General features: G+C 36.9%; 1 protein-coding gene across 1 annotated transcript; it reads left to right on the forward strand.

Moving 5' to 3' along the window:
* Positions 1–6,998: 6,998 nt before the first annotated feature.
* Positions 6,999–9,188, forward strand: LOC104100927 (uncharacterized). The gene is made up of 2 exons (XM_009608294.4): positions 6,999–7,408; positions 8,371–9,188. Exons 1-2 carry the CDS (start codon positions 7,128–7,130, stop codon positions 8,867–8,869), a joined length of 780 nt encoding a protein of 259 aa, XP_009606589.1. The 5' UTR covers positions 6,999–7,127; the 3' UTR covers positions 8,870–9,188.
* The last annotated feature ends 4,584 nt before the right edge of the window (positions 9,189–13,772 follow it).

Consider the following 13,772-nt stretch of genomic DNA (forward strand, 5'->3'; position numbering starts at 1 on the left):
TCGTAGACATGAGCCAGCACAATCGACCTGCCAAATTGCTCGAAATCCTCTTGTTAAACATTTCGTGAACATTTTAAATCACCAGCCACATTCACATATTCGACCTCTTGCTGGATAGCCAGTAGTATTCTTCGTAGAAGCTCTGTCAACACCACGAAATTAGTAAACCATCATGAGCCCGTGCTCATTTGCCAACTGTACAAGTCAGTTCACTCCCCATTGCCATCAACTAATGGTGCAATAATGCATTTCAAATCCGAAGTCATGTTGCATCCAAATAAAATCCGTGGACCTAGTCATTGTCCACCATGAATTCCCAAATTGCTGTAAACTTTCCCCAAGGCGTGTGGCTATCCTATCATAGAACCCATATGCTACTCCACCACTCTCCCACTTTGGTTAAACCCTCTCCTTTAAGCAACTTCTCGACTTCCACTTCTCACATTTGGCCTTCTAGAAATTTAACCACCACAAGACACCTTCTACATATCCTTGCTCATTCTCCGCTGCCCAGTTGTTGCCTTAAATCAAATCCGTCTCTGTAGCACTTGAACCAATAAATCATTCCCAACTTTAAAGCCTCTATGAAGATCATCCTTCTCGAACCATCAACACTAGGAACACCGATTCGATCCTGAACCATTGCACACCGCGATCTCTGACAGCCGCTTTCCCGGCACTATTCACAATACTCTGCCCTAAAGGTGATTTTTGAAGAAGGCCATAACACCGGTGAGCTTAACACATTCAATCAAGGACGACGACACCACATCACGGGTGAAGATTCCACCATGCTCGAAAATACCAAGCCTCGTTACTCCATCAACCCAACCCTAACCATTCTTAGTCCGATTGCCTTTCCTCTGCTGGAAATAAAACACTGAACCTCTGAATCATGCATTGAGAAGAAACTCTCTCGAATCATTCACTGCCCCAACACGTAGACAAGTATCCTACCATTACATCAATATTGTGCTATAATAACTCATAGACATCATAACAAACAGTGCCCAATCTCCAAAACATAAGGATTACTAATACTGAGCTAAAACGATAGGACATCCTTCCGCAAGGCGATGACATCAACCCAATCGGATACGCAGGGAGAAACATCCTGCACCACCTCAGCTGTACCATCACAATTTCTCGATCCCTAATTGCTAACAAGCGTTGTACATCACATAAGATTGAATAGGAAAGAAATTAAGGCATAAGCCTCAAAGGAATCAAGTCGCACAATGAGGAATCAAGAAGGGAAGGGCTCCTAACAACCTTGTAGCCTCTCGAAGATAACTCCAGACATCTTCGTACCGATCCGCAAGACTCTACTAGACTTGTTCATAACTCATGAGACCTAAGTGAACATAGTGCTCTGATACCATATTGTCACGACCCAAAATTCATTAAAGGTCGTGATAGCGCCGGACACCGTTGTCTGGCAAGCCAAAAATAAATACTTAATTTGGTTATCATTTAAATATTTTTTTGAAATCATATTTCTTTCAATTAAATAGTAAAAGATGGAATTTACAGAGTAAATAATAATATTTTTAACAATTTCAATACATGACAACCCATAATCACCCCAAAACCCGGTGTCACAAGTGCATTAGCATCAGCTAGGAATGTAAAATAAAATACAAAATTTGTCCGGAATACAAATTTGGACAGGAGAAATATAAATACTCTGAAGGAGACTCTATCGGCTGCGGGTCGTAATATGGAATGCAACTCACGTAACTCCGCACATCCATACATGCCTCTGCTCTCACAAGGCCACTAGTCACATATGTACCTGCACAAAAATGTGCAACAAGTGTAGTATGAGTACGTAAATCCATGTGTACCCAGTAAGTATCTAGCCTAACCCCGGAGAAGTAGTGACGAGGGGTCGACATCGACACTCACTAGTGGTCCGACAATATCAAGTACAGTAAGGAGGTGAACAAATATGAGGCAAAGTAAATAAATAAAATAAACAAGTGTAAATATGTGGTACAATTATCCTTCTTACAATAAACTCAAGCTCTTAGTTAGCAAATTCCTCCTCAACCGGAGCATATATATGTGTATAATGGACCTTACCAAATAGGTTGTTATAATTCGAATCAGGGAAAGATTTATAGATACCCTGGCTTCTTGCCAAATATTTCGCATGATTCCATGAGGATATTTTTAGAAATGGCGAGGCATACATCCCGATCCAACATAATTATTAAATTGTGCACTGACGAAGGTCAAACGATACGAACCATAGATGCATCTATTAAACTGCCGAGGCAAACTGTCCGCTTCCATGAGAGTGTGGTACATAAATTCTGCCTAGGTGAACGGCCCGATCCCATTAGAGTAAGAAGCTTAAACGAGTCCTTGACCCATACTCATGAATAAACATGTGAGTTATAACTTTTAAGAAAACTTGTTCGATTTGGAAGAAAACCTAGAAATTTATATTTTTGGATTTCGACCACGAATTTGGGCATGAAATTGATAATAAATTATATATTTGAGTTCGTGGTGTTATGTGTAAAGTTTATCTTCGAAATATTTTGGGATCCGAGCACGTGGACCCGAGTGTAATTTTTATCGACTTTTCGATTGGGGTTAGAAATTATATTAAATTGGAATATATTGAGTATATATTAATGGGTTTACATAATTATTGGCTAGTTTTGGGGCTTTGTGCATCGATTCGAGTTGTTTGAAGGGCTCGAAAGCCGGTTGTGGAACTTCGGAGCGAGATAAGTCTCCTTTCTAATCTTGTAAGGGTGAATTAACCCCATAGGTGAACTAAATTATTATGTGCTTCTATTTGTATGGTCTACGTACGCACGAGGTGACGAGAGTCCGTACGTAACTACTAGCTATGCCTACGTCCGGGAAGTTTTAGGCTCACATCATGCCTTGTTGATATTGTTACTGATTTATGTTTATTGTTTGCCTTGAAAGGGAGCGAGATTAAGTTTGCTTATTAAATGTTTTGAAAGAAGTTGAAATTGAAGAACTTAAGATTTAAAAGATTTCATTTGAACTTCATAATTTCGAAAATAATTGAGGAATAATATAACAACTGAATTTTCCCTTATTTTGAAAAGAATCAAGAAAGAGATATGATTTTAATGTTAAATTTATATTTGACCACGTCGCAAGTATGATCCGCGAGTGGGGTGATTTCTTAAATTTATGTTTGACCGTGTCGCACGTATGATTCGCGAGCGGGGTATTTCCTACTACTCTCATGGGAGTGGGTCGTTCGCCTCGGCAGATTAAATAGATACATCTATGATTCGCGTCATTCGACTCTCTGGCAGTGCACAGTTTAAATATTTATTGGATCGGACCGTACGACCTTGGCATGATTTACACATGCTTGTATTGCTTGCCTTGAAATTTTTAAAAAATGATATTGCCTCCCTGGTCTGAGATAAATTGATAAATGATGAAATAGGAATTTGGACATCTCTTATTAACAAAAGAATTGTTTACTCATTTCATGATATTAGGTTTACAGCCGCTCTTCGTGATCTATGCTTAAATCATATCATTGGTATATTAAATATAGCACACAATGAGAATAAATCACTTACCACATAGTAGATGATGAAAATGACACTCCAAAATTGCTCCAAAATCGCCTCCTATGGAAGAAATGAAGTGAAAAGGAGCCAAATCCCCGATTTTAAAAGAACACTGCCCAGGCCCTTCCACTTCGCGATCGCGAAAATCACCTCGCGATCGCGAAGGCCAACAACCAGCTGCCCAAAAGCTTCTTCTTCGCGAACACGAACTTTCCCATGCGTTCGCAATATACAACAATCCAGAACAACGCGATCGCAGACCAAACTTCACGAACGCGAAGACATGATTTCCCAGCTCAGAACTCCCTCTTACGCGATCGCGAGTCCACTTCCGCGATCGCATAGAACATCTGACCCCTCTAGTCCAATTTGCTCTTCGTGATCGCGTCCTCCATTCCGCGATCGCGATGCATACCCGATACACCAGAAACCGGCGATCATAAAACTAAGGAAAATGGTCTGAAACCATCCCGAAACACGCCCGAGGCCCCCAGGACCCGCCTAATCACACCAACCTATCCCATAACATAACACGGACCTGCTAGAGGCCTCAAATCACATCAAACAACGTTGAATTCATGATCGCACCCCATTCCAAGCTTAATGAACTTTAAAATTTTAAACTTCTACATTCGATGTCGAAACCTATCAAATCACGTCCGATTGACCTCAAATTTTGCACACAAGTCACATTAGACATTACGGACCTACTCCAACTTCCGGAATCGAATTCCGACCCCGATATTAAAAAGTTCACTTCCGGTCAAACTTCTCAAAAACCTTCAAATTTTTAGCTTTAGCCAAATAACTCCAAAATGACCTACGGACCTCCGAATCTACTTCTGGACGCGCTCCCAATTCTAGAATCACCATACGGAGCTATTCCCAGACTTGGAATCCCAAATAGACATCGATAACATTGAAATACATCTCGACCCAAATTTATGAAAATTTTCCAAAATGTTAATTTCCACAATAGTCGCCGAAACACTCTCGGGTCATCCAAAACCCGATCCGGACATACGCCCAAGTCTGAAATCATCATACGAACCTGTTGGAACCTTAAAATCCCGATTCCGAGATCGTTTACTCAAAATCCAACCTTAGTCAATTCTTCCAACTTAAAACTTTTGAAATGAGGATTCCTTTCCAAATCAATTCTGAACTCCTTGAATTTCAATTCCGACTACGCGTACTAGTCATAATACCTGAAGTGAAGCTGCTCATGGCCTCAAACTGCCGAACGACGCGCTAGGACTCAAAATGACCGGTCGGGTCGTTACACTCACGAGTCATAAGCAGGTTTAGTAGAGTCTTGCGGGTCGGTACGGAAACGTCTGTACTTATCTTCGAGAGGCTTCCAAACCATTAGGAAAACTTCACTTTCTTGTATTCTTGTCGTGCGAATTTGTTGATTCTGGAAACTAAACTTCTGTTATTCTATTCTCTCACAGATGGTGAGGACACTTGCTACCAGATTGGGCGGACGACCACCAGCTAGGGCCACGAGAGGCCGGAGCCACAGTAGAGGCCGAGGTGCAACTCGTACAGTAGCTAGAGCAGTACCTGTACACCCACCAGTTGCTCCAGCTCATGAGTAGATTCCAGATGTGGTTGAGCCGGTGGGACCAGCTCAGGCACCAACTGTGCCCATTGTGATTCCAGGCCTTCAGGAGGCTCTCGCCCAGATATTGACTCTTTGTACTAGCCTTGCTCAAGCGGTTTCAGTTCCGACCGCACTAGCCACTTCTCAGGCCGGGGGAGGTGCTTAGACTCCCGCCGCCCGTACTCTAGAGCAGGTGGTGCAAGGGCTTCAGACACCGAGGTACTACTAGCCCAGTCAGTTGCAGTTGCTCAGGCCCAGGTGGGTTCCATTTTGAGTGACGAGGAGCAGAAGAGACTAGAGAGGTTTGGGAGGCTCAAGCCATAATCATTCAGTGGGGCTGAGTCAGAGAACGCCCCGCAGGTTTTGGATAGGTGTCAGCGGATTCTTCGCATGACAGGTATTCTGGAGACTAGTTGGGTCTCATTTACTACTTTTCAGTTGTTGGGAGTAGCTTTCAGAAGGTGGGAGACCTATGAGCGGAGCAAGCCAGCCGATGCTGCACCACTTACATGGCACGAGTTCTCCGTTCTCTTCTTGGAGAAGTTTGTGCCACCGAGCCGAAGGGAGGAGTTACGTAGGCATTTCGAGCAGCTAAGCCAGGAGGGTATGTCCGTGACCTAGTATGAGATGAGATTTTAAGAGTATTAGCTTTTATCGAAAAGTATTTTTTTAAAAAGTAATTTTTATAAAATATCACTTTTTAAAAACTTGACAAAACACTAATTGTTGTTCAAATTCATTAGCCAACCACAAAAGAAGTCTCATTAAAATTTTTTTTTTGATAAACACTTTTTAAAAATAAGCTAATTTTAGAAACTTGACAAAACAGGCTATTATAGTTTTGTTAAGAACTCGATTATTAAGTTATATTATATGCAATTTTGTTAGGTAGTTTGATTATTGGCAAAACCTTCTATTTGTATCTGCACCTCTACTTTTTTTTATCTTAAGGCGGCAGCTCCGTAGTTAACCTTTGACCCCAGTTATTTTAAGGTCATATATGGTATTCAGAATTTGTTGTAAAAGATTGTAATTGACTTTTAGTAGCTATAATATTGCATTGCTAATATAAGGTAAACCCTTCTTTTTCGTCGCTACACCTCGTATTGCTACAATATACTTTATTGTTTTTGTTCATGAACTATCAATTTAACTGATGCTTTTATTCAATTGAACTAAATTAATCATTTTCTCAATCAATACTTGGATATTTAGAAACTATACAAAAAATAGAGCAGGTTATTATCGTTTTTTCATATTAATGATATAATAGAATATATTGACGAAATGTTAATTGATGGTTTACTTAATTGTGATGAAGTAATGAACATTTTGGGAGATGAATCTCGTGCAGAAATACAGGTTAAGGTTCCCTTGTGATTCGGCTAATCCTGAACTCTGCGCATTATACTTCTACTCTAACGTATTTGTTTTCCTTCTAAAAGTTAGACGAAATGTCTTAACTTTGGAAAAGAACATTTTTGGCCAAAAAAAAAAAAAATACACTTTTGAACCAAAAAATAATTGGCCAAAGAGGCTAAAAGTGATTTGTCAAAAAATGTAAAAGTATATCGATTTGACCAAATTACCCATTTATATTTGCTAAGTATAAAATATTATTCAGGAAAACAAATTGAGAAAAAACATGTGAAGACCTGCAAAGTTCAAATCAGTCCTACAATAATGTTGATTAGACATTTGACTGTTCTATGTTCAATTTCATCCACCAATTGGAACCCATAATTTCAATTATCCAATCCAAACAAAAACTTATCCAAATTCCCTTCTTTATTTCCTTCCCTCTCACTTTCTGCCCCTGCTCTGTCTTTTTCCGATAAGATTTTTCAGCAACCAAACAAAATCCCCTCTCTCTCGAATATTCGCATACAATTTTTACTAAAATGTTCACTTCCAGTTTCACAATTCTCTAATTTTGACGTTTTATGGCCACTCTCTTACCGTCGCCGGACATTTCCTCGTTCTCCACCGGTCGCCGTCCGTCCAGTATATTTTCCGGCGTAAACCATAGAAATGTAAAGAAACTCGCTATTCCAAACGGACAATTATCAGCTCCGTTGAAGGTTAGTACGATGTCGTCTACGAAGCTGGATAAGGAGGAAGAGCAGAAGCGGAATTACTATCTGAATACGGGTTACGCTATTCGGATTCTCAGAGAAGAGTTTCCTGCGCTTTTCTATAAAGAGCTAAACTTTGATATCTACAGGTAAGAATTCTCTTTAGAAAATATCCTAATCAGCTAATCCCTTTTGTTTCCATTTGTTTGGCATAATTTGTTTAAGAAAAAAATAGTCTTTTTAAATATATGGAGCTAAATATTCCATAACATTTGTCTTGTTATAAGATTTTTGAAAGTTGTGATCTTTAAACATTTTCTAACATATTTGTGGCTATAAAAACTTTTCATTAAAAAATATAGAAATGTTAAAGCATTACTAATTGAATTCAATCTTTTAGTTGATCTCCAGAAGTAATTTCTTTTTTCTTTGTGGTATTATGTCAATCTTTCTTTACCTTGATGCTACGGCAATTACTTGTACATGTAACTGTTGTTGCTCTAGCTTTGTTAGTTGAAATTTAATGGTAGGCTGATATTATTGTAGTTAAATTTTGACCTGACAGATGTAAATGGACGAGGTAAACCTAAAATCGCATAGAGATGAATTGCCTCATAACACTTACAATCTCTAGAAATCCATGTGGATTAACGAAGAACAGAACATAATCAAAGCAAATGATCCATATATGTGATGCCAACTAGTTTATATATAGATTTAGCTGTATCAGCACACTTATATTAGTTTATATATGGTTGTATGTCAATCTAGGAATAAGGTAAGATTGGTGATCCTCTAGTTTTAGATAATCAAGACAAATATTAAATACAGGAATGAAACAAGCTCAAATAAAGCGGAATGAACATAAAGGATTCATATGGCCTAAGAATGCCATCGCGTCTAGCTAAAACTCACAGTTAGAGAATTTGGCATATAGGTTGTGTTCTCTAAGTGTTTGCAAAGCTCTCTGCAAGTGGTTCTCCTTTGCTTGTGCTTCTGATTGCTCGTGCTTTCCTTTGCTCCAGGAGACGCAATTGTTATTGCTGTTATTTTGAGTTATTATTGTGATATAATAATTCTAGTTGTTGATGGTTTTCTTCTTTCTCTACAGGGATGATATAGTCTTCAAAGATCCCCTCAATACTTTTACTGGCATCGAGAACTATAAATCGATCTTTTGGGCTTTACGATTCCATGGCAGGATGTTCTTTAGGGCTTTGTGGATAGATATTGTTAGTGTATGGCAGCCTGTGGAAGGCATGATAATGGTTCGATGGACTGTTCATGGCATTCCCCGTGTTCCATGGGAGAGTCGTGGTCGATTTGATGGCACTTCAGAGTATAAACTAGACAAAGATGGGAAGATTTATGAGCACCGGGTTCACAACATTGCGCTGAATGGACCCCAAAAGTTCCATGTACTTGCTGTGCAGGAATTAATTGGATATATCGGCTGTCCCTCCACACCAAAGCCGACTTTCTTTGAGATCTCGTTCCATTCTCTGGATAACATTATGCCAATGGAGAAATTTGCCGAGTTCAGGCTTCAACTTGGTTCAATTTTAGCCTCCGTTAAAAGAGATGAGGAGGAAGAATCACAGCAAAAATAGCATTGTGACAAAGTGCTAAAAGTTTTGATGGAGCTTAGCGCTGGTTTCCAGACTTGCACCAGTGCTCTACGTATTTATACATATATATTATATATAACTTTCAGGGTCAGCTCGATGTATCTGGAGTTCATTCTTGTCTTCTGGTTTCTACTTCTCATCTGAGTTTGAAAATTTTACAGCTGTAAATTTTTGTACAGTATATCTTACTACTGAGTTTGCAGTTATTTTCTAGCTGAATATGTTCTCCACAAATTGTAATGAAATATTTCCCTGCATAGAAGTAGTGATAATATCCAACACATAAAATAGTTTTGGAGAATTTACTATTCTGCTATTTGTTCTGATGCTATTTTGACACTTCTTGTTTAGAACTCTATGGCATCCTGCAATTATTTTCTTTGTTTGAAGATATTTCATTGGTAGTAGGTTGAGCTTGAAGATTATACAAGTAGGTGTTTGGACAATATTTGATTGAAGTTGGAAAAAATGAGTATCTGAAGTTGAAGTTTCAAAAAGAGTATTTGGATGTTGAAGTTGTGTTTGGGATGAAATTTATAGCCTGTTTAGCCAAGCTTCTTACCATGCCAAAAGTGCTTTTTTTTTTTCAAAAAAGTATTTTTTTTCTAGGTGTTTGGCCAAGCTTTTTTTTTGGGAAAAAGGGTGTTTTTAGCTAGAAGCAGAAGTAGTTTTGAAGAAGCAGAAAAAAAATAGTTTCTTTCGAGAAGCAGAAGTAGAAGCAATTTTGACTTTTCCTCCTACCAAAAATATCTTTTGCAAAATATTATATATACCAAAATAACCTTACTTAGTTTAAACTATTAAGTAATATAAAATGACTTTTGGGATGAACTTTCATATTTATTGAATGATTTTTTGATATATTTAAATTATCTTGAAAGAATAAAGTACTTTTCAATTTTATTTTTATATTTTACTTAAATAAAATAAAAAAACTTAATTATTATCTTTAATAATAAATATTTATAATTATTTATCTACTTATATAATATTAACTATTAAGCAAATCTGTTCATGTCCGTATTTGTAATTTAATACTTAAAAGTGCTTTTTGAAAAGTTTGACCAAACATAAATTATTGTTTAAAAGTAATTTTCAAATTGATTAGCCAAACACAAACTGTTATTTTTTTGAAAAGCAATTTTTCAAATACAATGTTTTCTAGAGTTGCCAAATTATGGAGTAGAAGTATACTGTTCTACGTAATCTCATGTCTGTAATAGGACATAGAAAACAAACTTTGTCGCTTTCCTGTATGCCTACAACATTGTTACAAGGCTTTTCCACTGTGCAGCTTAAAGAAAACTAATTTTTTAATACGTGTGTTGAACGTGAGTCCCATGCAAATAGTGCAAACTATTTTTTTTCTTATCTAATTTTTGCAATCTAAAATGGTACAAACACAAGATTAATTATTGTGGTTCGATTGGAAAATCTAGCAATTTCAATTGGTATATGTACCACTATCTTAATAACTTTCTTTAAAAAAGTAATTGTAAATGTGTAGAATTGTTACCGATTTTGTGATGCAGCTGTCCAAGTAACATGTTAAAACGATTGTAACACAAAATTAAGCCTTAGTATAAAATCAAAAGTTTGATACCCATACAAAGTAATAAAACTTTTATGTTAGGAAGAGCTCATTTGCTATGTTTTCAATTCACGAACAAAGAACTTTGATATAAACATATGAAATATGTAAAAGATCTTGTTAAAAGGTAGTGATCAGTGTATCTATGATTAAAAAGCTATACTTTAATTTCAATTAGTACAATTATCAGCAAGGTTCCTAAATCACAATTCTTATACAGTCTTATTAGAACATAACTCTGAAATCTTTATAACAAAAGGAAATATTGTCACGACCCCAAATTCTCTCCGTAGGATATCGTGATGGAACCTAGTCTCTAAGACTAGGTAAGCCTATCAATGCGGAATAATAATAAATATCTGAAATAAATAAACTACAATTCAAACAATTTCAACTCCCAAAACCCGGTTGAAATAAGTCACAAGCTTCTAAGAATTTATTCTCAATGTCTCTATATGTCAAGGTCTAGTTAAAATATAAGGAAGCAACATAAAATGATAGAAGGGGACTCCGGAGTCTGCGGACGCTGGCAGATATACCTCGAAGTCTCCGTGCGCAGGTCACTCAATGACGTCTAGGCTGGTAAAATATAGCTGGATCTGCACAAAAAGATGTGCAAAAGCGTAGTATGAGTACACCACAGCGATACCCAGTAAGTGTCAAGCCTAACCTCAGTAGAGTAGTGACGAGATCAGGTGAGGCCCTACTGGAATATAATAATGGTATGGTAAAATGTTTATCAATGTAGTAAAATAAAATGACATTAAAAATGAATTAAATAGTATGTCACATTTAATGACACCAAATAATTGCAAATAATATCTCGTGGAAATCAAAACAGAATTTCCTTCAACTTTATGAAAATCACAATAATAATCAAAGGCAAATACGGCCATAAATCAATATCAACAAGGGCAACTCCCGAGGTACCGCCTCGTAGTCCCAAATCATAAATAAATTCACAATATCTCATTTCCTTATATCACCGCGGGAGCCTTCACAATTTATTTAAAGAAAATATTTTTCCCGAAATAGCATCCTGCGTTTTAGCCATCCTTATCACACCGCATGACTTCTAGTAGTTCCCCTACTAGCCACGCGTATCAAGCCACCCTTATCTCACCGCATGTGTTTCAACACCCAGACCTTATACCACCGCATGCATATCAATATCACAATATATCACAATTTGCACCTCAAGTGCTCAAATAATTTAACTTGCCAAAACAATTCAACAACAATATTTTTTCACAATAAAGAGCTCACAGCTCATGCCAAAATAAATCATCAATAATAGTTTGCCACAATAAAGAGCCCACGGCTCATGCCAAAATAAATCATCAATAATAGTTTGCTATAATAAAGAGCTCACGGCTCATGCCAAAATAAATCATCAATAATAGTTTTCCACAATAAAGAGCTCACAGCTCATGTCAAAATAATTCATCAATAATATTTTTCAACAATAAAGAGCTCACGGCTCCCTCACAATGAGTATAAAAATATTCAGGAGTAAATAATTTAGGAAAATAATATTTCAAAATCTTAACTACGTTGCTTCAATATCAAGTTTAAAAATGTCAAATACTTTATATTAATAATATTTAATTTAAAGAAAATCAACCTTCAAATAATGCACAGAATAAAAGAAACCAAGTTTTAACTAAACAGGTAAAATAATTAGTAAGAAAAGATCAAATAAATTTGAAGTATATATCTCAGATCAATGATGAAGAATATAACAAGATAAAATAATTTAATAAATGTGCAACAGTGATCTACACAATTTAAAAATATAATCTTTCGCAATTTAGCCCGTGTACACACTCGTCACCTCGTGCACACGACTTTCAACACATTTTAATAATTACATCAATACCAATCCCAGGGAAAATTTCCCCCACATAAGGTTAGACAAGTCACTTACCTCGACTTGTTTCAATTTAACCAAGTATTATGCTTTTTCCTCGAATTTCTGACTCCGATCGACTCGTATCTAGTCATAATTAATTCGATACAGTCAACAAAAATTATAGTAATCACTTTCATAAGAAAATATTATATTTTCATTAAAATCCGAAATTAGCTCAAAATTTGTCCGTGGGACCCACATCTCGGACTCCGGCGAAACTTACAAAATCCGATAACCCATTCAATTACGAGTCCACCCATACCAATTTTACCAAAATCCGATAAAAACTCGACCTCCAAATCTTAAATTTTCGTTTTTGAAAGATTTTGCAAAAATCTTGATTTCTTCCATTTAAATCCGAAATAAATGATGAATATGACCATGGATTTATGAAATATAATCACATTTAGATATATGACACTTACCCAAGTTGAAGTCTTGAAGAAATCCTCAAAATCGCCCAAGAACCGTGCTCCAAAACTCCAAAACGAAATGAAGGAAATGACCATTTTTGGTCCTTAAGTTTCTGCCCCAAAAATACTATTCCGGTCGCTAAAAGTCCAATCCCGTCGCTAAAAGTGTCACATCTGGTCGCTAAAGGTGCACACCAGGACTATTTACACCAACAGTTTTATTTCACTAAAAAAGCTCTAACTCCATCATTCGAAGCCGGAATTCGATGATTCTTATTCCTATGAGTCACAAATAAAACTACGAACCCATTCGTTCAATCGAAACTCAATTCGGAGCTCATTTGCTCAATGTGATACAAATTTCGCTCGTTAAACAATTAACTCATATTTCGCGCTTAAACTCAATCGTGACTTGATGAAATTAGACCAAACTTTCCAGATCACTCCTATAATTCATTATCAAAATGTCGAAAGTCTCGAAATCGAATTTCGATCTCTAGAACTAAAAATGGACTTTTGGATCATTACATACTTATGTTGAAAACATCAAACTCTTCCTCGACAGCCTGTAGTGTATCAATCATAACTTCTTGTACTCAACTCCAACTGCCAAATGGTTAAAAGTTCTGCAAACTAAATACAAAGTACTACAACTTTCATGTTTTGCTTATCGCCCAACTCCTTATAGATTGCGAGATATAAGCTCCCAAAGTCAGCCCTGTGCAGCAGAAATTTCTGGCGATGCACACTGCTGTAGCAAAAATCTGCAGTAGCAGCTTTAGTCAATCGATCATAACATTTTGTATAAATGTCTGAATGATAAATGGTTTATCATTCTGAAAACTAGAATCAAAGGGCTACAACTTTTATGTTTTAAAAATGTTCAGATTCCTTATAGATTTTGAGATATAAGCTTCCAAAGTCAGCTCTGCGATTGCACCGGTTGCTGTCCAAAAACAGCTTCTGCAG

Source organism: Nicotiana tomentosiformis, chromosome 5 (assembly GCF_000390325.3).
Source record: "Nicotiana tomentosiformis chromosome 5, ASM39032v3, whole genome shotgun sequence".
NCBI lineage: Eukaryota > Viridiplantae > Streptophyta > Magnoliopsida > Solanales > Solanaceae > Nicotiana > Nicotiana tomentosiformis.